Below are 24,288 nucleotides of genomic sequence, written 5' to 3' on the forward strand. Positions count from 1 at the left end.
TACTGTTTTTTCCAGACAGCATATCTTCAAAAAAATTGTAAAAATATAATAGGCAATTTCATTCCGTGTTAGATCAAATATTCAATATGAAGCCAAAATTTTCAAAATAAATGGGTGAAAGGAGTCATTACTTGTATACTAGTACTATATTTTGTGCCTAGAATTCCTAGAAATTTGATAAGCCTGATCTATAACTCACCATTCTAGAGACCAGCAAAAACCCCTAATACTAGCACTTCACATAGAGCAACGTGACCAAATTTAGCTTCCTGTGCCAAGCTAAGACAGGTATTGTAATTCACCATTATAGAGATCTTAGACAGTGTCAGCGGGGACAGAGAGAAAAACACCAAATGAAGATCACACCAAAGATGAGAAAGCCAGCTATCAACCCGAGCCAGACCTAATATATGATGCCTTGGATATTGAAGCAAATTCCTGCTGGCAGTACACCATTCACTGGAAAATTGATCCTGTTTGGTCATCGAATGAGAAGTTTCATCACCTTCATTGTGGACTATGTTGTTGGTATTTCCACCAGGTGACTAAAAGTGTGGTGTAAGCGCTACAACAGGCTGGAATTCAAAGAATTCATTGTTGGGAGCGGTCTAAAATGTAGCAGATGTGGAGCTGGTCTCCGTTGTTCACAGCCTGCTCCAGGCCTCGCTGCATACCTCGAAGTTTGGATGGGGAGTTGATTTGGTGTAAGGATGACGGACTGATAGTTTGGTGTTGGGGTCGGACGTGAACCACTTGTTGGTAGATCAGCAGAGGATGTTGTTTGCAAGGTGGCCCTTGCACTTGTCCGTCTAACTACAGCTAACTCTTCAACTCTGGGCAATTCAGCATTCAAAGATGGAATGGCAGCCATTGGAAAATTCTCAGAGTATATTTGAGGATCAGCAGCTCGTTGCTCGGAGTTGACAGGTTCTGAGATGGATGCAGTAACTGCTGGGACACTACTTGGTCTGTTTGGTAATGATTCTTCAGATCCAGTAATAGTACTCCCAACAACATCTGGAGAAAAGCAGACTATAGGTATCACTTATAAAACTAGACAAAGTATCCGAGAGACGGAAAAAGTTTAAAGTTAATAGAATTCAAAAGTTAGAGAGCTTGAGATGTTATTTATCCTAACTATATTTCACATTTATATCCCAAATATCAAAAGACCAGACAAGTTCAGTCTCTGTGGATAGACAGAATCAGAACAGGAAAAAAGGAGAAATATGAGACTATAGCTTTATATTTGGAACATTTTGTCCACTGCTAACAATAGAAGTTCTAAAATGATTGGCTCCGCTAACAGATTGATTAAAGTGCTTTCTTTTAAAGCATATGCGACTGCAGATACCATAGTTATAATCAAGAGATGAATCATTAGGAATGCATACCTACAGTCATCTCCAGTGGCCCAACTGAATCAGCAGTATCTTGTATTTGTATCATGGCTTCGGCTAGTAATTTATGCACATGCACTTTTTTGTAGACTGTATCAAGATCTACTTGCTTTTGAGATAATTCCATTTCAGCAATCTGAAGCAGCAAATCATACTTCTTCATAATTGAATCTAGTTCTTTCTCAAATTCAGATTGCAGGAGCAATTTCTGCATAAAAATTATAACTGAACCCTTTTAGTAATCTTTGCAATGTTAAGCATCGTCATAATTAAATTAAAAAAATATACAATAAATGAAAAGACACAAATGAACAAGAAAAGGACAGAGGTCGGAAGGACAAACCACATGTTCATGCAATTTCGTAATTTGTTCTCTCTCCTTTTGTATCCTCTCCATCTCCATATGAAGTGGGTGTAGGTAAGGGGATTGAGGTAGGTTAGGTGTGTTTGGAGAGGCATCATCTTCGTGGTTGTTTCTGCTTTTCATACTTGTACCATTCACTGCTCCAATACGCACATGTTGTTGCATTGGCAAATTTCCTATAGACTGCTGAATAGAAGAGTCTATTGACCGATTCATGGAATCTAGAATCTGGTGACTGGGAGAATTAATACAATTCTCATGGCTCTGATGTGGTTTATCACATTGAGGACTACAATTAGTTGCAAGACGCCTGCATTTATGCTTATCACCAGCAGAAAGATGAGATGTTCCTAGAAAATGGGATTGGCATAAAAAACCAGATATGTCAGTGCCTGATGATAAAAGAAAATTACTGGAAACGAAGACATAAATTAGGCACTACATACCAAGTTTTCCCTGGACATGCAATTTCCTTTTCTTCCTTAACTTGGGCTCTGGAGTAAGATGAACTTTATTGCCCTCTTTTTTAGAAACTTGTTCCCCTTTAGATGGCTGATTCACATCACCCTGGAGTCTAGCTTTCCTTCTATTCCCTCGTGATGGACTAGGCGAGTGTTTCCACATAGGAACCCTTCCATGCAGCAGATTTGTCCAGAAAACGTGGGGAGATTCATTCTCCAGCAATCTTCTCACAAAAGAAGAATCATCCATTTGTTGCATTTCCAGTTCACCAAGTAGAGATATTTTACTTGGATAAGTCCCTTCATTCTGCTGTACTTTCAATATCTTTGAACCGCTGTTATTAACAGTGTTCTCACAGTTACTAGACATTAAGCCTAAAAATTCAGCAAAGACCTCATCTAAAGCAGCAACTTCAGATGATCTCTTTGAGATTGAAGATTGTACATGGAAACAATCAAGCATACTGAAAAGATAAGAGGCACCCCAAGTTAGCAGCTCATGGCAAGCTGCTTGTTTCATATTCTCTATATTACTGTCAATTGTCAGGCCTTGCTTTGCAAGAATTAGTGCTTTCTCTTCAACAGTAAAACATGAATATAGACGTAATACCTTTATATGTTCCGACTGTGAATAAACTGTAATCTTCTGCAGGGATCTTAAATCATTATTTGGGTCCCAGTCACTGTTAAACAAAATAATTATATCTATTCCCAAAAGCTTGACACTGGGAACACAAGCACGAGTTTCCATCAAAACAGCAAATTTCCCACTTCCCTTATTGTTGAACTTGTTCAAGGTAGCTTCCTTCATTTTACGAGTAACATTCCCACTAATGCTCGTATAAGAATCCCCACCAAACTTCCGATAAATAAAATCATCCAAGATGTCCCCAATGGAAATAACACCAGAGCCACCAAGAGACTGTAACATAATCAACATAGAATCAGTAAAATTACAAACATTGGCACTAGCCCTTACGCAAAGTATTAGGAGACAAATAAAACAAGATCACATCTGTATTAGAGCAAATTCAACAAATAACAATCAATTCAATCTTTTCAAAAGACCATTTCGTGACGGATATATACATCTCCACAAATAAAAATAAGAAAGAACATACAAGAGACCTCCAAGGGGCACTAATCATCATTTATATGGTCACATCCAGTCACTTGGGGATATCAAAGTCACATATGGAAATCGGAAAAGAACTAGAATGAAAGAAAGAATTTCAGTAAAAGCAGATACCCGGAAAAGAACGAGGACTCTTTGTCCTTGCTGTTTGATCTCCTGAAGAATTTTATTGAGGAGTTCTAATTTGCCACTTAGTTTAATTTCAGCATCAAAGTGCTGATCTACAGGAATGCCATCCATAACTACATCTCGCAGAGATTGATCTTCGAGGTAAGGGTGATCACAACACTGAAAACAAAGTGAAAGTCCACGTCAGAGATATGGTGATATGTCAAACACAAAAACTAAATGTATTACTATTTAAGATTGAATTACTGGAAGCTAAAAAAATCAAACCAGACCAAACCTTCCTGGTAGATACAAGAATATCACAGAGGGAGCTTGGTGAGTCATTCTTCAGACTTGAGCAAAGCCATGCTGAATTTGAAAAGAGGCAAGCACAATATTGCTCAATTTGTTCATTGGAGAGTTTGACAGGAACCCAGTATTCAATGAACTTGGAAGCGGAGGACTTGCACTCATATGCAACAAAGTGTTTAAGCCTTTTCTTGAATTCAGTTAGATCTATGTCGGAATCAGTGTCTAACAGCTTATTGTTGGCCTTGTCTTTCGGATCAAGAAACGAGAGAATGTTGCAACGATTGAACCTTCTGTCACATCTATCCTGATACATTTAAGAGACATAAATTTCTGTAGATACTTGGGAATCTATTCAGAATAGAAGAATGCAAACCTCTAGTTGACGAAAAATAAGCAATCTCATATCAGCAATGAGCACTTTAATTTGTGAGTGATGCATTGACATGGAAGAACCTTGACACTGATCTGTAATTACTGCTCCCCAGCCTACTGGTCTAAGCATTTCAAGATCCTGCATGAGGATAAATGTTAAATATAGGTCAGAAAAATATGACACTGTATCTGCACCACCGACTAATGGGTTTAAGCATTTGAAGATTCTACATATAAGTTAAGAAACTGGACCTTATCACAACCCCAAAACTAGCCCGTGAGGTCAGGATTGTCCAAAAACATAGGAGGAGACCACAACTCGCTCCATCAACCAATGTGAGACAATCTAACATCCAAGGCACGCCAAGCGCTAGACATCGGGAGGATGGACAATATAACACGGGAACCCAACATTAAGTGAACGAAAGATAAAAATGGGTCTAACTCTGATACCATGTAAAAGAAATGAATCAAGAGCCCAACTCAACCCAGAAGTTAGCTCAGATGAGAACTGCCTAAATCTATACAAGGAGACAGCAACTCATTCGATCAACTAATGTGGGTCAAACTAACAATAAGGATAGTGCTATAAATAGGTCAGATAAATTATCACCCTGTATCTGCTTCCCAGTTAAGGGATTGCACATTTTAAGATCCTACAAAAGGATGAGTGCTATATATAGATCAGAAAAACTATAATACCATATTGCAATGTGACTGAATACAATGTGTGGTAATCAGTTAAGGTGGAGCACAACTTCCGAAGACATCCATCTTGAGAAATAAGACATGAATACTTCATCTCTCATTGCAAGTCATATGGCAAACAAATGAAAACAAAAAAAAAAAAGAAAAAGTTTACCTCAACAATAGCATCATAACATGACAGGAGAACCTGAAACATCAGGGCACCTTGCTTGTTGTAAAACTCGAGTGTCCTAATAATGGCCCGTATATCTCTATTACCTTTGTACACAACAATGTTAGCATAACCCCAACGTGAGAACTCAGCTTCCCACAGAAGAAGAGCAGCAGAAGTTGTGATTATGAGAAATGGAAGACCAACATCCTTGGGCAAGGACAATAGAAATAAGACCACCTTCAAAATCCGTTCCTGTGAATTATAGACATTGAACAGTTCAGCTCCAGTTAATATTTTAGACTCAAAAGGAGCAGCAGGCATTTTTTAATAGCTAAAAATCTTGGAGGATCAGATTACAACAAAAGAGAAATTGGAGAATCAACAGCAAGCTTGAAACTTAATGTATCGGAATGTATGAATGACTTGAAAAGTCATGGAGGTTCAGCAAAATTCGAAAGACTGAAACCTCTATAGTGCAAAGGAACGAAATTAAGACAGCAGGGGCCACAAGCCTGCTACTGTGTTCATTGGAACTTTAGATAGAATTTGGCTGCATAGTTGTAGTTGCAAAGAGGACGTGTGCATTAGAAAGGAGAATTGAAAAAGCATCCACCCACCTGGTCATCAATGATGACAGCACTCTTACCCTTTTGCCAATATTTACGAAGATTGTTGACAAAAGAAAGATGATTGTTATAGACTTGAGGTGTACTTCCAAATAAAGGTGTCGGTAGTTCTGGAAAGTTGGCTTTCCTTTTCTGCAGGAATATTGGCAAAAAATGACCTCATTTAGGCTACAGAATTAAAAACACAATAAAAACACATAGGACAGTTAACATTTTCCCCCTTCATTGGTTACCTTAATTCAGAAGAAACTTCAGAAGCAAAATACTTTTGACAACAAAAAAGTTTGAAAATACTTTTAAATAAGAACAAAATATTAGATACTAGTTTGATCCCAAAGAGTGTAAACTTCAACTGCATTTCTGAGAAGCTGAAGGCAGGAAGATTGACCCTCCACAATAAACTCCACGAGTGATCTGAGGTTTAAGTTACACACTCATTTAAGTGCCAAGGGCCAAGCGAGTCTACAGAGCTAGTGAGCAGGAAAGTTGTATATAAAAGTCACTTTCTCAAAATATATTTTTTGGCCGTGAATATTTTTTATTTTTTTCCATAATTAATTTTCAGCAATCATGTTTGGCCATAAAATTCCGAAATTCAAAACACTAAAAGTTGTTCACTTTTTTCACTCCAAATCACTCACAAAAATAAAAAAACAACTCCAATTTGTATTTATACTTTATAGCTTAACACAACTCCGATTTCCAAATATCATTGTTCACTTTTGAAAAAAAAAATTACTTTTTTCAAATTTCACAATTTTTATGGCCAGCTCTGAATGGATCAAGGTCGATGCAATTCCTAGAGTAATGAGGACATGTACACTAGTTTCTCTCTCCCACACGCACACTAGGTTCAGTTTAATTACTAAAGAATCAAGCAGAATGGACCAAGGTCAATGCAACTTTGTTTTACAATTTTGAGAGCATGCAGAACTCTTCCGGTGAATAGATGTATCCTCTATCAAATGTAAGTGATTCCATGATATTTCTAGAATTGTTATAGCAACAAAACTTTAGGCCCTAGAGCAACAGCTAGCATCAGCTCAATACTTGACGAATTCCATAGCAATACATGCAACAAGTGAGACTAAGATTAGCATGCAAACTGGCAAGATGCATAAATTTCTTTATGGGGAAGTCAAGTCCTGATTTGCTCATAATTCTATGTAAATGAACTGAGAAGTGTCCAAGTCTTTTTAAAGGTGAAGGTGAACACATTGAAATTCAAACATAAAACTGGAGAACAATAATTGATTGTTTTGACCAACTGCAGAACTTCATCCAAAGATGTGTATCTTGATAAGACAAACATGTAAATGTTAGTTGCATATTAACTAGAGAAACATCAAAATAATAACAGTATCAAAAGCCATTTCAGTAGAATATAAAGTTAAATTTTCAAAAGCCTTCTGTCAGCAGGTAATGACAGAAGATTTTTTTGTGAAATAGACTAAGGAGAAAAGAAAAAATGGGTGAATTTTTGCTCTATCCATTGAAACTGAGTAATTATATTTTGTTAGAAAAAGGAAAAGGGATGTGAAATCAACAGTCTCATGTTTGAAACTGAAACAGTCGATTCTTTTTTAAAAAATTCTTGACAGGTTTTAGTCAAAAGAATGTTTGTCATACTGCTCCTAGTACCCCATGAATTTCGTGTACCCCAAGGCAGGTTGAACCATTGAAGAAAAAGCATCCTCCTGAGTCTCAAGCTTAGCTTCACATAGATGATTGGGTTGAGTTTGTAAAGAATCATATTGTTTTGTAGATTATCTACATTTTGGTATACCCCTTTGTATACGGCTATTTATGCCATGTTTATGCTTGAAAATACTTTTACTTGATAAAAAAGAAAGAACTACCTCATCTTCCGTCAAAGGATGCACTTCTTTCTTAGCCTGCTGATGACGGATTTCATAATCAGTCATGAGTTTGACTGCCTCAAGCGACACTAGAAATGAAGCATTCTCCAATTCCCATGTGGCATGACTGTAGTCAAGACCTGTCCATTTCACAAGCCACTCATAATCGCAATCTGCATCATTCTCATCATTTCCATGCACATCAGTGTTGTTGTGATCTATAACTGCTAACTTCCTCTTGTCTAGCAAACGATGAGGAACACTCCACTCAGTTTTCCAACTTACACTCTGGAGAAATTATCATAGAGATTTCAAAGGCGACTTGCTAAAGAAAGACGGCAAGAACAAAAAGATTATGATAATCACGGTACCTTGTGATATTTCTTAAATCTTGCAAGGGCTGCTGGAGCCTCAAGACGCAGCTGCTCCTCTGTAATCCAGAGGTTATGAACATGAGCAAGACCTTTGTACTTCACTAAATACTCCCGCTTTTGTACCACTGGTTCCATAATAAAAGTAGAAATAGACCAGCAGATATCACACTGTAGAGCATAATCAAAACAAGATATAAGAAAAATTGTAGATAGTCGTACCTTCATTAACCAAACTAAGCTTCCTGACATCCAAAAGGGACTCTATTCCTTCAGAAATAGCATGAACACCTAACTTCATCTTCCTTCTGACACACCAATAACAGTACCATGCTCCAGGTGGAAAATAGCTCACAGGGGGAACAAGACAAGAAAGATGGAAGTTCCTTTTGCATCCTCTTCCAGCACAGCATCTTAAAAGGGAAAAAAAGGAGATGTGATTCTCTAGTGTACAAAGCCAAGTAGTAGTTGGAGGCTATTATATTAGTTTTAACTCCTCTCATCCTTCCAGAAACAGACAGAACTTTCCCAAGCAGTTGTACCTTCTTCATTGTAGGAATCCTTTAGCATTAAAAGGTTCATGCCGAGAGATTGAATTCATTAAGACATCCAATTTCAAAGAACCAAAGACAATAATTGAACATTGTCACCGAGAAGTCATTGTTAAAAGTGTGGATGCTCAAGTTAATTAAGGTTTGGATTGGATGCTCAAGTTCTTTCACAATCATAATGACAAACAGCGCCAGAATTACTTAAAATCTCCTTCAGCAAAAATTACAAGTCTTTAAAAACCAAGGCAGCTAAACAAAATGTTCTAAAAGTGTTTTTGACTATTCTCCTTTTTCATTTAGAGCTAACACATCTGTTGTTCTTAGCTTCGAAAAATGGTGTGGTAATGGATCCACTCTCCTACCTTTCTCCACAATACCACCAGACTTGGTTCAGAAGGCAGAATTCATAAAAAGAAAAAAAAGGAGATGTGATTCTCTAATATACAGAACCAAGAAGTAGCTAGAGGCTATTATATCATGTTTGTTACAAAATGTATATAGATTTATTGCTTGATATTGTACAAAAATAGCTAGATAGCATATCTTTAGGATTTCCTCTTTATTTCTTTCCTTAGTTAGCTTTGTATTTATACATATTTACCTAGTGAACAAGATACAAGTTATTCTCTCAAATTCCTTGCACAAAAAGCACCCACGAGTCAGCTAGAGCCCTCTTCGCTTTTTTCCGCTTCTCACTTCCCAAAACACTGGGGTGGAAAGGTTTGTCATTCGAAGAAGTCCTTGTATGGCTTGAAACAGAGTCCTCGAGCTTGATTTGGAAAATTTAGTGAGATAGTTTAGGAGTTTGGACTCAAAAAGGGCGAATGTGATCATTCTGTCTTTTACAGGCAATCTGATGTTGGAACTATTCACCTTGTTGTATATGTCGAAGTATTGTCATTACACAAAGTGACTTTGTAGGTATCTCTTCTCACAAGTCTTTCTTACCTAGTAAGTTTCATACAAAAGACTTGGGACAACTTAAATACTTCTTGGAAATAGAAGTATCTAGAAGCAAAAAGAGAATTTTTCTATCTCAGACTAACAACAGAAACTGGAAAGTTGGCTGCCAAACCTTGTAAATCCAATGGTTCCTAAAGTGCATCTTATGAAAGATGATGACCATCCATTTGAAGATCCAGTGTGGTAGAGAATGTTGGTTGAGAAATTAAATTATCTCATTGTGACTCGTCCAGATATCGCCTTTGCAGCAAGTGTGATTAGTCAGTTCATGTCACACCCCCAATCAGACATTGGGCAAATTTAGAACAGATCTTATGTTATTTAAAAGGTGCCCCTGAACTTGGCATGTTGTATAGCAATCATGAACACTTTCACATCGAGTGTTTCACAGATGCAGATTGGGCTATATCAAAGATTGATCGAAGATCTACTATTGGTTACTGTGTTTTTGTTGGTGGAAATTTGGTGTCATGGAGAAGTAAGAAACAAAACACTGTATCTTGATAGTACGCACTCGAAGCCTATGTTCAGTAGATAAATTGAAAAGAGTATGGTAGTGATCTCATTCCATGCATTGCACATTTTGTTCATCCAAGCTGGGCAGAGCTAGGTTCAAGCTAGGAAATTCCTTTCTCTTTTTTACCATCTAAAATCGAAGAAAAGAAAAAAGGGGGAGATAAACAATAAAGAGATAACTAATCCAAGTAGACCAATGACACATTCTTCATGTGAAATCATGTGATACATCATCTTTTAACTGAAATTGGTGAAGCATTCTACTTCATCACAAGTTTGGTGTAATAATTTGGTTGCCTTCATATTGCTTCAAATCCGGTATATTATGAAAGAACGAAACATATTGAGGTTGATTGTCATTTTATTTGTGAGAAGATTTAGGAAAATTTGATATCTATGGGTAACGTGAAGACGGGAGAACAAGTAGCTGATTTGTTCACGAAGGCATTGAATGGAGCTCAAGCTGATTACCTTCGTAACAAGCTAGGCATGATCAATATACATGCTCCAGCTTGAGGAGTGTTACGGAATGTATAGAGATCTATTTCTTGATATCTTTTTTTTGAGAATTATAACTTTTTTTTCTATTTATCCACATAGGTATACTACATCAAAGTAGCCCCCCTCCAAAAGTATTACAAACTAGACTGACTCCATCTGTGCTTTTGTCAAAAATAGTCTATAACATCAAAAAGTTCTTCTGCCTGTACTAAAACTTTCTGTTTACACCAAAAATAATAAAGAGCTATATAATTCATCTTAAGATTCTGCAAAATTGTTCTTCTTGTCCTCAAAACATCTTTGATTCCTTTCTTTCCACACTGCCCACCATATACAAGCTGGAACAATCCTCCATCTCTCCTCCTTAATTATAGTATTGCCTATATTGATCCAACAATTTAAAGTTGTGCTATGTTTCTTGGTTTCACCAAAATGATATTCCTAAGGCTGCTGAATATTCTCCATCATTGATCTGTGCATTTGCAATGCAGGAAGAGATGGTTGACTGTCTCTGCCTGTTCCTCACACAAAAAGCATCTTGAGCATAGTTGGAACTTCCTCTTCTTTATATTCTCTTGTGTCAGCACTGCTTCCTTTGCTAGTAACCATGTAAAACAGTTTACCTTGCATGGGATTTTAGGTTTCCATATCATCTGTCATGGCCAGAGCTTTGAATTTGAATGATTGAGATCTTTGTAAGCTGACTTGACACTGAAAGCCCCTTTGTTGCCAATCTTCCACACAACCTTGTCTTCTTCCCTAGTCAGATTACTAAATTGTGCCATTGTATCATGGAAGGCCATTATGTTCCCCATCTCCCAATCATTTAGATTCCTCCTAAGATGTAAGTTCCACCCCTGTCCTGTCTACATATCAGCCACAGTTGCATTTTGTTGATAGCTCAGTGTATATTAAGTCTGGAAATAATTGTTTCAGGGTTCTTTGGGCTATCCATCTGTCCTCCCAAAATGACACCTTCATTCCATTACCCACCTGGAATCTGATTCTAGAACGAAACAGAGGCCAAAGATTTCTTACTGATCACCAGATACCACATCCATATGATGTAGTCACCATCTTTGTCATCCACCTATTCTCCATTTCATATTTTGCCCTGATCACCTCTCTCCAAAGCATATTCTCTCCTGTCATAAACTTCCAAAGCCATTTCAGCATTAGGCTTTTGTTTTGTTTCTTCATGTTCCTAACCCCCAGTCCCCCCCTCTTTCTTGTTTTTAATGACCTCTCCCACTTGACTAGATGAAACTTCTTTTTGTCTTCGTTTCCCCGCCAAAAGAATTTCTTCTCAAAGCATCTATCCTCTCTACGACCTTATCTGGTGCTGGGAACACAGACATCATATAAGCAGGTATTGCATCTAGCACACTATTTCTTGATATTTTACAAAGATCTATTTCTTGATATTGTACAAAGATATAGATAGATAGTATATCTTCAAGATTTTCTCTTTATTTCTTTCCTTAGTTAGCATCTAATGTTATTATATTTATACTTGTTTATCTATTGCTTAAGAGACAAGTTATTCTCTCCAATTCCTTAGGTCCTTCCGGAAACAGACAGCACTTTCCCAAGCAGTTGTACCTTCTTCACTATAAGAATCCTTCAGCATTATAAGGTTCATGCCGAGAGATCTAATTCATTAAGGGACATCCAATTTCTAAGAACCAAACACAAAATAATTGAACATTGTTGCCGACAAGTCATTGTTTAAAGTGTGGATGCTCAAATTCTTTAAGGTTTGGATTGGATGCTCAAGTTATTTCACAATCATAATGACTAATAGTGCCAGAATTACATATAATCTCTTTCAACAAACATTCCAAGTCTTTCAAAACCAAGGCAGCTAAAATAAAATGGTCTTAATGTGTTTCTGATTATTCTCCTTTATCATTTATAGCCAAGACATCTGTTGTTCTCAGCTTCGAAAAATGGTGGGGTAATGGATCTACTCCCCTACCTTTCTCCACTAAACCACCAGACTTGGTTCAGAAGGCAGAATTCATACTAGTGACATGCTCTTAATGCATCTTGCTTTGTAATACCATTCCTGTTAGACCAAGACCCTGGAAACATTGACTATTTTCCTACTTCAACTACATTTTCAAAATATTAAATAACTTTTGATATCTCTATGTTGTGTGGATTTTCTCTTTCTTTCTACTGAGTAAAGGTTGGGGGGGACGAGGGGTGTCAAGAAAATTTAAAACCAACCACGCCAATGGAGACAAGCCTAACTAAACCATATTTGTTTTCATATATAGGTTCCCGTATGAGCCTATAATCATACCGAATCATTAAGCTCATTTTTCTTTTAGAGAACTTAATCATTAGGTTCAAATTTTACTTGCATAAAACATTAGCATTTTAGCCTTAGCAGGTACTTTTACATGCCTATATGGATTTACCAATTTAAGTCAACTGTTGAATGTTTCACATAATTTACTCTTCAATTCTGTTATTTTCTTATTGTTGTTGAAGAAATAGAATGGTATAGTTTTACTATTTGGAAAGTACAACAATTAAAGTAGTAGAGATATATTCCAAATGAAAATGTACAACTTCGCATTACCTTTTCTTATAAGGTAATGGTAATTTTATTCAAGCAAATACCAAGAAGGTACCAAAAGTACTTCAGATTACCTATTATTTTACTTGTGCTCTATGCTATACAATAGTGAATTTGCCCCTTATGACTGTGAATTGAAGGAATTAACAGATGAAATCAAGAAATAATTCATCTAATTCGAACCAACAAACTGAAGAATGGGGGAGTCGAACTCATCTTAATATATTCTCCCGTTGTCTTAAATGAGACAAAGATGAATGATAATAATTAATTTCACACTATCAGCTTTTTTTAATCCTTCTTTTCTTCAGTCACCTAATTTTAGTTTGGCTTTTCTAAATGTATGTTCAACCGAATAACATCAACAAGAAGCAATACTTCCACATGATGTAACCTTGATAGTTAAGGCATGATTCACCCTCAAAAAGTCATAAAATAACTTTAGAAAGTAGGTTTGTTTTAAAAGTAAATGTTACTCAGTCCATTTTTTTCCTTAAAAAGAGCATTGCAATTTTTTATATGTTATATTGAAGTTCATATGTATATTGTAACATTTATATTATTATTCAACTTAAATTAAAAGGACCAAAAATTATCCAAGCTGAATTGAAACCGAAGAGAAATCAAGATGATTGGAGGCGACAATCCGAGTTGATATGTATTCGTGTAAACCCTGAGGTGACAATCCAAAAGTGTTGGTCCACACAGGGTGGGATATATCTTTTAGGCGGCATTTAAATGATTGGGAGATAGAGAGGGTAGCCCTGTTACTGGGAAAAATAGGGCAAGTTTCTATTAGCAGTACTGAGGTTGATATACCTCTTTGGAAACACAATGATAACGGGATATTTTCTGTAAAGAGTGCCTAAACAAGAGGTCTCCAGGTGACTAATATCAAAAGGGCCTGCCTTACCCAAGAAGTGCTACAGAAGAAGAAGAGACAATTGGTTTCTAGGTGCTTTCTGTGTATGGTGACTGAGGAGACAAACAAGCACCTTTTTTTGCACTACAAGTACACTGCTCAGTTGTGGAATTTGTTTCTCAACATTACTGGCTATAGCTGGGCCATGCCTAAGCATACACCAGACCTTCTTAGCTGCTGGATCAGAAGAGAGGGAAGTAAGAGCCAAAAGAGATGGTGGAGATTGATTCCCTCATGTATATGGTGGTCAGTATGGAGGGAGAGAAATGCCAGATGTTTCGAAATAGGTCCAATCACATTCATAAAGTCAAATGGAATTGTATTGTATCTTTACTTTTTTGGTGTAAACAATTATGTATAGAAGATACTGATCAGATTATAGATTTGATAGGGAGTCTGTAGTCTAACTTTTTGGTGGTGTCCAGCATATCCTTAATGCTGAAGAATACACACTTACCTATTTCAAAAAAAAGAGAAATCAAGATGATTGGAGTTGTTCGAAAAAGTTTAGTTTTGGTTATACACATTAAGATACTTAAAAAGTGGTATGGTATAAATTTCTTGATATATTATCACTCGAACTAAAACCATTGACACCCTAGAAGAGTGAGAGAAATAGACGCAAGGCTTACAGTGGGCTATGGCTCATAGTTATTTTTTTCTCAAACTTTTAGAACTGTGATGTACCTGAATTTACAATGAAGAAACTAATGGTGTTTGATCAACTCACAATAGATTTCCTTTCTGCTTGCATATTGAACAGTCCTTAGATTCACCTTCACTCTTATCATCCTGTTTGGAGCGCACACAATTCGCTTCATGAGTCCTGTCAACTTTAAGCTCTGCTTTAAAAGGCTCAGTGACCTTTTTGTCCTATAAAATATAGAAGACAAATTATCAGTTATTTCATGTTGACCAAGATTAAAAAACATGACAATCAGCCTCCCAAAAAAACATTTTGCATCACTTCCAGAAGTAAAGATTAGGCCAAAGATTAAAAGACCAATATAGAGCAGCAACAAAACTTTTCAAAAGGTCTGTTGTACAGGTTCTTATTAGTTTCACTTTGCACCCTAAAATTTACATTCCAACTTCACATGGTGCCTTCCATAAAACCTATTAACAGGAATATTTGTGTTCTCTTTGACAGGGATGTTGTATTCTTCTAATGTCTGAAAGACCTTAGTATATCAGACCTCTTTGAGCACGAAAAACTCTGTTAGTATAACACAATAGAAGGAGATATCTGAAGATGAAAGAGCATTCAGTAGTTAAAGTAAAGCTAAAAAGATTTTAAGAACTTCTCTGACTATAAAATGTTTAAAGACACTACCAATATTTGCTATATGAAAAACATAAAACTTGAAGGGAAGTATATTCTTGGAAAAGCAAGCAAGCAATCAAAGAAACAACAAAAACAACTGCATCAAACATTTCACTTGTAGTCTAGAAAGGAGAATTGAAACAAGGATTCGAAAGACTGCAAACAAGAGTAAAACATTATCAGAAGCCCGGTTGTATGCACTGCAACAAAATACCAAATAATAGGGATGCTTAAACCACTTCTGTGTGGGAAATAAAAGATTGAAAGTGTAAAGACTGCAATCATGAGATCAAAATTAATTGATACATTCCATTATCTCATTGGAGATTAGAAATTATTTTATCCAGCTCGAAAAGACCGCAAGTATATCTTCCATAGTATAAGGTATGTAAGTATGTCCATGAAACACAATGGAGTTGCACCAAAATTTCAAACTACCAAATTAACCTACCATTTCGACATTTTAAAGTTTCTGTCTAATTCAGGTTACTAATTATCCTAATTTAACAACAGAACAAAAAGCTGCTTAAACGAGCAGCCAATTATCATTATCTTGTCTCATTTGTACATTTCCTTCATCATAGTTTTTTAGGTATGTTGGTTACTGGTTTCTTTAAAAACAAAATGTGATAACAATAGTTCAGGCCAATTACACACTCCTCAACTATTAAACCGAATATTTGCATCCTTCCACAAATACAAATAATGGTTAACTTTGCACACCAAGCTTAGGTAAATAGGAAGATATCACCAAATGGCTTTGCCTCTGCAAAGATATGTCCATTTATTTACCATAATATGTATTCCAAGTTTCATCGACCACTAGGCAACACCCTTGCATTGGACTTTCTAAACTAATTTTAAAAAAATTTCTGTAAAGTTCGAAGATAACACTTCTGTAACCTACCATAGTTGGAGATACTTAACCTATCAAAAAATATAAATAGGAAGTACCTCCTTCATTATCTATCGACTATCATGTAAAATTGATCTATGGTACTTAAATCAAAAGACTTGGTTCACCTTAAAGATGTGATTGATATAGGTTCTATCATAATTGGGTTATATATAAAACCTAAAGCTACTAGTAAAGGTTCAGTCAAACATCGCCACTTCTGCATTTTTGGAAATACCAGCACTTTTGCGGACTTCATAATAAATTAACATGATTTTTTTACATTGCAACTGTAAGCACACCAAACAAAACCTTTATATCCATTAAAACTGATTAAACGATAAAACAATTGAAGATCAATTTTAGACATTTACTGACATTCTCCTTTGATGAACAAATTTGTTTCTCTCTTCGATCATCCACCCTGAAAAAGAATAACACAATAGAATGATAACACAACAATGAATATGGAGAAAAAAAATAGACAAACAGAGAAATACTCCATTACAACAACAATTACCTCAATCACAAACAAGTCGTATCGGCTAGATGAAAGAGTTTCAAACTAGAAGAAGTAAACTCGCTAAGAAGGCCAAGGGGTTCAAAATACTGTTTTATAATATATAGACAGTGTAATTTTTTGCCCCAAGAGTCCAATAAACTCCTCAGCCCTACCTAGCTTCGAGCGCGGATGAATACTCATTTCTTCATTTAAGCTCATTTAGGATTGATTATGCATGATTATTCTCAGATAATAGTGTGAGATAAACTAGAGAATTACAAAAAAAAAAACGATAAACTGCAGAATCAAAATCTCCCACAACAAATTAGTTACTTAATAACCAATTGTTCTGCAGCTTCATAACAAAAGCAAGAAGTACAAATAATATTAATATTTTGTTTTGCACATAACCCAAAATACTCCAAACCAAAAAAAAATATTTCTACAACTATTTTTATATTTATGTACCAAAAAAAAAATTAGTAGGCATAAATAATTTATATAGAAATCATTTTTTAAAAAATGATCAAAAATTCACAACTAAAAATCTAACTCCTCCTCTACAGCACATACCTGTGTGCATTTACTTCTTCCACCTTGTGTTCTTGCTCTTCAGCCGACTGATCTTCCTTTGTAGCAGCATCTTCTGAACAGGGTTGTAAAAAAAAACAGATTCAATTGATAAATTATACTATTCCACTGATTAGACCTTCTAAGTAAGTGATAAAATCTACTGTTTCATACATATATTTATTTATTAAAAAAAATAAGTACAGTGCTATTCCAAAAAAAAAAAATCACCAGAGTGTTTGGATCTTAGTTGTGCTCGTTGTTTTAGCCATTGTTTATAGCTTCGCCCAGTCATTCTCTTCTTCGAACTACCTTCCTTGTTTTTCTTCATTGTTCTCAAATAACTCAACAGTTTACAGTCTCTATTGTTTGTTTGTTTAAGCTTTATTTTGTCATTAAGCTTCAAATGGTGAAAGCATTGACTGTAGCCATAACCAGATTTTCTCCTCCTCCGTACGCTTTTCTGCCACCTGCACAGTGCTGCGTACACTCTTTTCTGCCTTGAGATAGTGCTCTGCAGTCTGCATCAACTGTGCATGCAGTTAATGGAGTGATAGAGAGAGACTCTGTAAACTTTTTGAGAGGTGGTTACTCAAATTTGTCTTTATTATATAAGTCACTAACACATTGTTTGGATGGTTGTTATGTTCTATAGTATTGTTAGTTAAACTGTCATACTCTCTCCTGTTAAAAAGATAGTTTGATTTGATTTAGCATAAAGAATAAAAAATATCCTAAATTAAAGTTATGTCAAATGTATAAAATTGTTTTTTAATCTTGTGGCTTGAACATGTCACGTGAAAAATTGTTATCAAAAAAAGAAAGAGATCATTCTTTTTTAAACAGAGTAAAACGAAAGAAAGTCATTCTTTTCAAACGAATGGAGTATTTATTTTGATTATTAGTTAAACTTTATTATAGGGAAACTTATATAAATATACTAAAATAAAAAAATATTTACCATTTATAGCAATAACATTTCTTTTTCACTTGATCACTTTTAATTCATCTATAATACAAGTTTAATACATATTATAAAGAATAATTTATTATTCACATAGTATATATAAGTTTTAATAATGAATAATACATTTATCAAACATTTTAATATACTTATAATACAATATGACAATTTTTAACCAAACAAACATAACATATTTCAAAAACAATTATAATTCAAATGTATTGCATACATAATTCACTTTTAATACATATTACAGATTTATCACAAAATTTTTAAGTGGTAATAAACAAAAAGTATCGCTAAAATCAGTAATTATTTTTTAAAATGTATTAATTTATGTAATTTTTCCTTTATTATATTATATGTTTTAATTTTGGGAAAATTGTATATAATAAAAAACTATTAATTCAAATGAAATGCTATAAATATAATTTGATTTAATTGTACTCCATAGCAAACTGTTGCTATTTCGTCTTTCTCCACGTGAATCTCGCTCGCCACTCTCGTTCTCTCCCTTGCCTCTCCCATTTTTATACCAACCCAAATATATAAAATGTGTTTGTGTTTGTATAAAGCGAGAAAAAATTATATATATACATATATTTTCGTTCCCCTCTACCAAATCTCGTTCGATCACTCGATTCTCTCACTTTATACCAAAACGTAAATGTATAAAATATTTTTATATTTGTATAAAGCGAGAGAAAATTGTATATAGACATATATTTTCGTTCCCCTCTCCCAGATCTCGCTCGCTCACTTTATACAAACACAAATGTATACATTATATTTGTGTTTGTGTAAAGCGAGAGAAAATTATATGTACAAATAAAAATGCATATATTTTCGTCGTATACACGTATGATTGTACAAATACAATCTTGCCTTGCTCAGTATTTTTCTTTCTTTCTTTCTTTCTCGTTTTATACAAATACAAATTATACAATTGATCTTTTGTATATGTATACCAAAGCAGATTATACAACTGCTTTCTTTTGTATATATAGTGAAACTATAAAACAATTTTATTTTGTATAAACATATTTATATTTGTTATGGAGCATAGCTATATAAATTATAGCTATGACATACAAATATAATTTTTATATTTGTTAGATGTAAAAATTGCTCTTTAATTTATTATTACTCTGAGGTAACAACCGATCTAAAACAATTGTGTGTATCTTAATTTTTTTTTTATTTGCTTTTTTACTCATTAATTAGTAATTATTTTTTATTCTTTAATATCAAGAGGGTGTTCAGTCACGAAAATTAAAAGAGAGGGCTTGGTTCCTTTTTATTTTCATCTCTAACTTATATTCTACTTTTTGGTAGGTTTATTTTTTAAATTGTTGATGTGTGATATTATATAACGATAAATAATAATATAATCTATATAAAAGTTATATTTATTAAAATTATATAATACAATATACTATGTATTATATTGTATTATGTTGATTATTTGTTCATAATATTAATTAAGAAGATATGTTTAGTAATTAATATATTTTTAAAAGATAGAGTAATATTTTTTAAATATTCAATGTCATTTATGAACAATATTATTTGTCTAATATAAATTTTTAATTACTAATCTTTATTTTAAAAATTTTGATATAATCTTGTGATTGCAATTGTGTTTACATGTGTAATTACTGAGTTACTAGCCCGATAAAAATTACTCTTTGTAATTACTGATTTCAGTTACCACATGACTTTTCAAACAAGAAGCTAAGAGATAGAAATGTTAAAATTGTTAACAATTTTTTTTTAATCTTGTATTGACTAGCAAAATTAAGCAGCCAGTGTTGATTATTTATTTGAAATATGTAAAATATTGGTAATTCTGAAAATTCAATATGGTGATCTAATCTTTTAACATATTCTTTAAATATTGTCTTGGAGAGAATTACAATTAGTAATATTATTCCGAGCAAATACTGTAAACTTTTTAACTCCTAATGTATTTCATGTAAGATCCAACCACAACAACATTATTAGAAATTTTGGATTAATAACCAAAAAATTTCGAAGTGGTAAAATTTGTGGAAGAACTAAGTTAAATAATACTACTAAAAATGGTTGCTCACACTGTTTTCGTCTAGCAGCAAGAGCACAACATGTGATGTGTGAGTTAGGCATACGTCTCTGCTCTAAACAAAAGCTTGATATTTAAGTAAAGGAGCGGCCCATTATCCAATTTTTTTTTATCATTTTTAATTTGTACTGCCCAAACTTAATCTTGAGGAGTTAGTCACACACATACTTCTTCACAATTTGCTACAAATCTTGGCTTGAGCAAAGTAATGGTGGGCCTTAAGGATGTAATGAACAAACTAAGAAGTAGAAATACACCGTTCTTTAGAATATTTCACCTGATATAGGGTGATTTACAAATTCTTCCTTAGCATTGTTTTCCTTGTATGTAACATGTTTATGTTTCGTATTGGTTATATATATATTTTTTCCTTGTAATGGAATAGAAGTAATTAAAAATGTTATCAAACATGAAACATCCTTCTCCATTTAACTATCAGACTTTTGTCAAGATCACAGTACAAACTCATAACATGTATCTAATCCACGCATAATATACTAAGCTCTTACAACTAGACGTCTAGACCAAAGCTCTAGAGGCAACCTTGTTTAGTAGCACTACTTCTTCCTCAAATTTTCTTAGTGAGCTTATGGAAAATTCATAAGGCCATTAGTTGTTGAATATATCTACAAAATTGACAATCATTTCTCTGAATAATATGATATTATGTGTTTCTCTCCAAGGTAATATTTTATGATTAAGTTAAGACTTAAGATGAGCTACTAATTTAAACCGTGGTTTTCAAATCTTATAAGCTTTTTCACTAGGTATGCCTAGAGAGAAAGGAATATATCGACAAAAGAGTTGCTCCCTCCGTTCCATTTTATGTTGGGTTAAAAGGTGTGAATGGAAAATGAAGAGCTGCGATTATTATGAAAGGTTGTAATTATTATAAAAAAATTGCGACTTTTATAAAAAGTTGTGACTTTTATGAAAGGAGACAACCTTTCCAAAAGATTGTGACTTTTCCAAAAGTTTGTGACTTTTCCGGTAAGGTACAATAAGAATATTTTCGCATTACCCTTTGTTTTCTATAAATTGAGGGATTTGCTCTCATTTTTTCTTTAAAAAAAAGAGATTTTTCTGGACTTCTTCTTCTACTAAATCTAGTATTCTAAGTGTATTTTATTGTCGTTGAGTGGTTCGCTGACACCAATATTTTAGGTATCAATACACTGGTGATTGAGATCATTCTATCCTGGGAGGACATATTCCAAATCAAACCTCGGATACTAGAGGGGAATAATTTCCTTAAAATGACATTGTGCATTCAATGGGCTTGATCTTCTTAATGTTTTCCAAATTCTGGTATGTGTTACAGATTTTAGATTTGTGAATTAGTTTTTGTTCATCTGTTCTTCACTGGTTCATTAAACTTTGGTAACTTCGTGTTTCTGCAAAGTTTGTTGGAATCAGTAATATTCTTTAAACATAGATTGACAACGATTCTTCTTTAAGAAAAGTATTTCATATATTTTTTCTAATCTAGTTTCTCTACTAGTTTTAATTTTCTAGTTGTGAAAAAATTCTTAAACTTTGTCGTGGCTTATCAAGTTCTTCAAAATTTTGTTTTATGTATCTTAGGAATACATAACTGAACAACATTTTATATGTCAATTTTCGAATTTCAAGAGTCAAACAAATCTATTTTTCACCGTAAATTTTGTATAGATCTTTTAAACATTTTGAATTATCAATTATTGTGACTCATTGTACTTTTTGCATTGTTCACAAATATATAAATTTCATTTAAAAAAAACTTGAAGATTTCATACACAAATTTTCAGTCAAACTTAAATTATTTAACTCACAAAATATAAAAGGTGTCATATAAATTGAGACAGAGAGAGTATTATTTACTGAGAACCCTGTGCGAGTTAAACATTAAGATACTTAACATCGAGGGTCTATGGGGAAACAATCTCACTATCGTGCAAAAATAAGGTAATACTTGCATATATCCTATCCGATCAAGAACTTACTTGTGGGACTATAATTGGCATGTTGTTGTAAAGTTAAAAAGATGTACTAATAAAACATTTGCCTAAAATCCGCCCATGAATTGGTCAGAACGCCATAGAAATTGAATGAGATCCATGAACTGATTGGAAGTTGAAACAATCAAGCAGCGATACAGCAAACTCAAATTGAGAAAATAAATTGGAGCAACGGGCTGACTCAACATGTTCGTGGGTTTAAAGTTAAATTTGATGGTGATGCTCGATCATATATAAATTGAATAACTATAACATATTCTACATAATTTTACAAGTGAATTCTGAAAATGTAAAATATACGCAGACCTTATAAGTTACTCTCAATTTGATTAATGGTATTGAAATAGTTGCTCTCAATTTAATTTATAAATTACGTTAATATAATTATATTAAAATAATATAGATTTGTTAGACGTGCTTGCAATTTAAGATTGCACCAAATTAAAAATAAGTTTGACTTTTTTGTAATTAAAAACCCAACAAAACTTTTTTGCATAATGCAAAAGGTTTTATCATTTGATAAACTTTATAATATTCAATAATGAGAGAATAATGTGCGTTCATGATCGTCAAGATATAAATAAGTCAACAAAATAGAAAGTCAAGTAAGAAATGACATCACGATTAACTAAAACACTATTTTGTCTCTCAGTTATTATTATTTAAATTGGAGTCCTAAACAAGTGATTTTTTTAGTGATCTTATGGTCAAGACGACCCTGACAGCAACTAAAGTGAAATCAAATTGAGATGATTTGGACATGTACATAGAGGAAATGCATGAATGTTCCAATACGGAGGTATGAGAGGTCGGTGAATGATTTAAAGAGAGGTAGAGTTAGGTCGAATAAGTATTGAGGATACGGCATGAGCAATTTCAACTTACGGTTATACGGAGGAGTGAAGACATGACGCTACACAAAAATGATCTATTGCGTTAATTCCTTAATGAAAATAGATTAATTGCTCATTAAATATGTATTTTTAACAGCAGTTAACACTATTTGTATATGTTCCTAAAGTCTTTATATATATTTGTTGTCTAAAAATTATTTTGTTGTAACGTGACCTTAAATAAGAGGCTATCGAGGATACAAATTAGGATAGATTAGGATAGGAGGTTAGTTAGATAGTTTAGAATAGATTAGGATAGGAGGTCAGTTAGATAGTTTAGAATAGATTAGGATAGGAGGTTAGTTAGATAGTTGAGTGTTGTCTGTTTATTCTTCAATATTATTAGTCGTAGTGTTTTTATTGTAGTTTCTTGTCCTTTGAGTTTGATATTATTATGAATTTTTTACACTTCCATTATAGTTGCATTGACGGTTGTTTAAAATGATTTATTTGACAAATTATCTATAGCATTTCGTGAGGACTTTCTTTGTTTCCATTAAATCTTCATATAGCTTTGATCTATGTGTTCTTTGATATGAGAATCTATTAAAAAAAAAATTCTACCTTCAAAATAGTAATAAAATATGCATATATTTTACCATTTCTAAACTTTATTTCATATAATTAAATGTTATCATTATTTAATTGTATAAAATAAAATTTAGGGAGGGTAAAACGTATGGCTAACAAGTTTTACTTTGATCAACTAAAGCACAAGATATCTTTCAACATTATGATGTCAACCAATTGATATATAGCAAAAACGGTCTATCATAAGTTCATCACTCATGTATTGTCACACTCGGGAAACTTGTGTAGATTTTATTTATCTATTTTAAAATTAACAAGTTTTTTAAAAATAATAAACAATATAATACTTTATTGCAATATCTATATTAATTGATATATAGTTTTAAATTTTGAGAAATAATTTAAATAATAAATAATTAATGTTTAGAATAAAATTAGGAAAAAAATAATTATATTATTCCGATATATTGAAAATAATAAATAAAAATAAAAATTTATTTTTGAAACACCACAAATGTAAATTTGTGATGTCAAATCACTTTCCTCTTTATTGGGGAAATAATGAAAATTTCATAATAATAATAATAATATAAGTTATTAT

At 33.5% G+C, this 24,288-nt stretch overlaps 1 protein-coding gene across 1 annotated transcript; it reads right to left on the minus strand.

Annotated features, from left to right (window-relative positions):
• Nucleotides 1-28: 28 nt before the first annotated feature.
• On the minus strand, nt 29-17,822 carry LOC101246671 (uncharacterized). The gene is made up of 16 exons (XM_010328686.3): nt 17,433-17,822; nt 17,205-17,277; nt 16,508-16,553; nt 14,641-14,783; nt 8,093-8,283; nt 7,871-7,998; nt 7,500-7,787; nt 5,632-5,772; nt 5,015-5,266; nt 4,154-4,291; nt 3,767-4,084; nt 3,475-3,648; nt 2,211-3,147; nt 1,744-2,114; nt 1,395-1,608; nt 29-1,017 (listed from the first exon to the last, which is right to left on the minus strand). Exons 1-16 carry the CDS (start codon nt 17,530-17,532, stop codon nt 566-568), a joined length of 3,966 nt encoding a protein of 1,321 aa, XP_010326988.1. The 5' UTR covers nt 17,533-17,822; the 3' UTR covers nt 29-565.
• Nucleotides 17,823-24,288: the final 6,466 nt, after the last annotated feature.

This window comes from Solanum lycopersicum, chromosome 10 (genome assembly GCF_036512215.1).
Source record: "Solanum lycopersicum chromosome 10, SLM_r2.1".
In the NCBI taxonomy this organism is placed as follows: Eukaryota; Viridiplantae; Streptophyta; class Magnoliopsida; order Solanales; family Solanaceae; genus Solanum; species Solanum lycopersicum.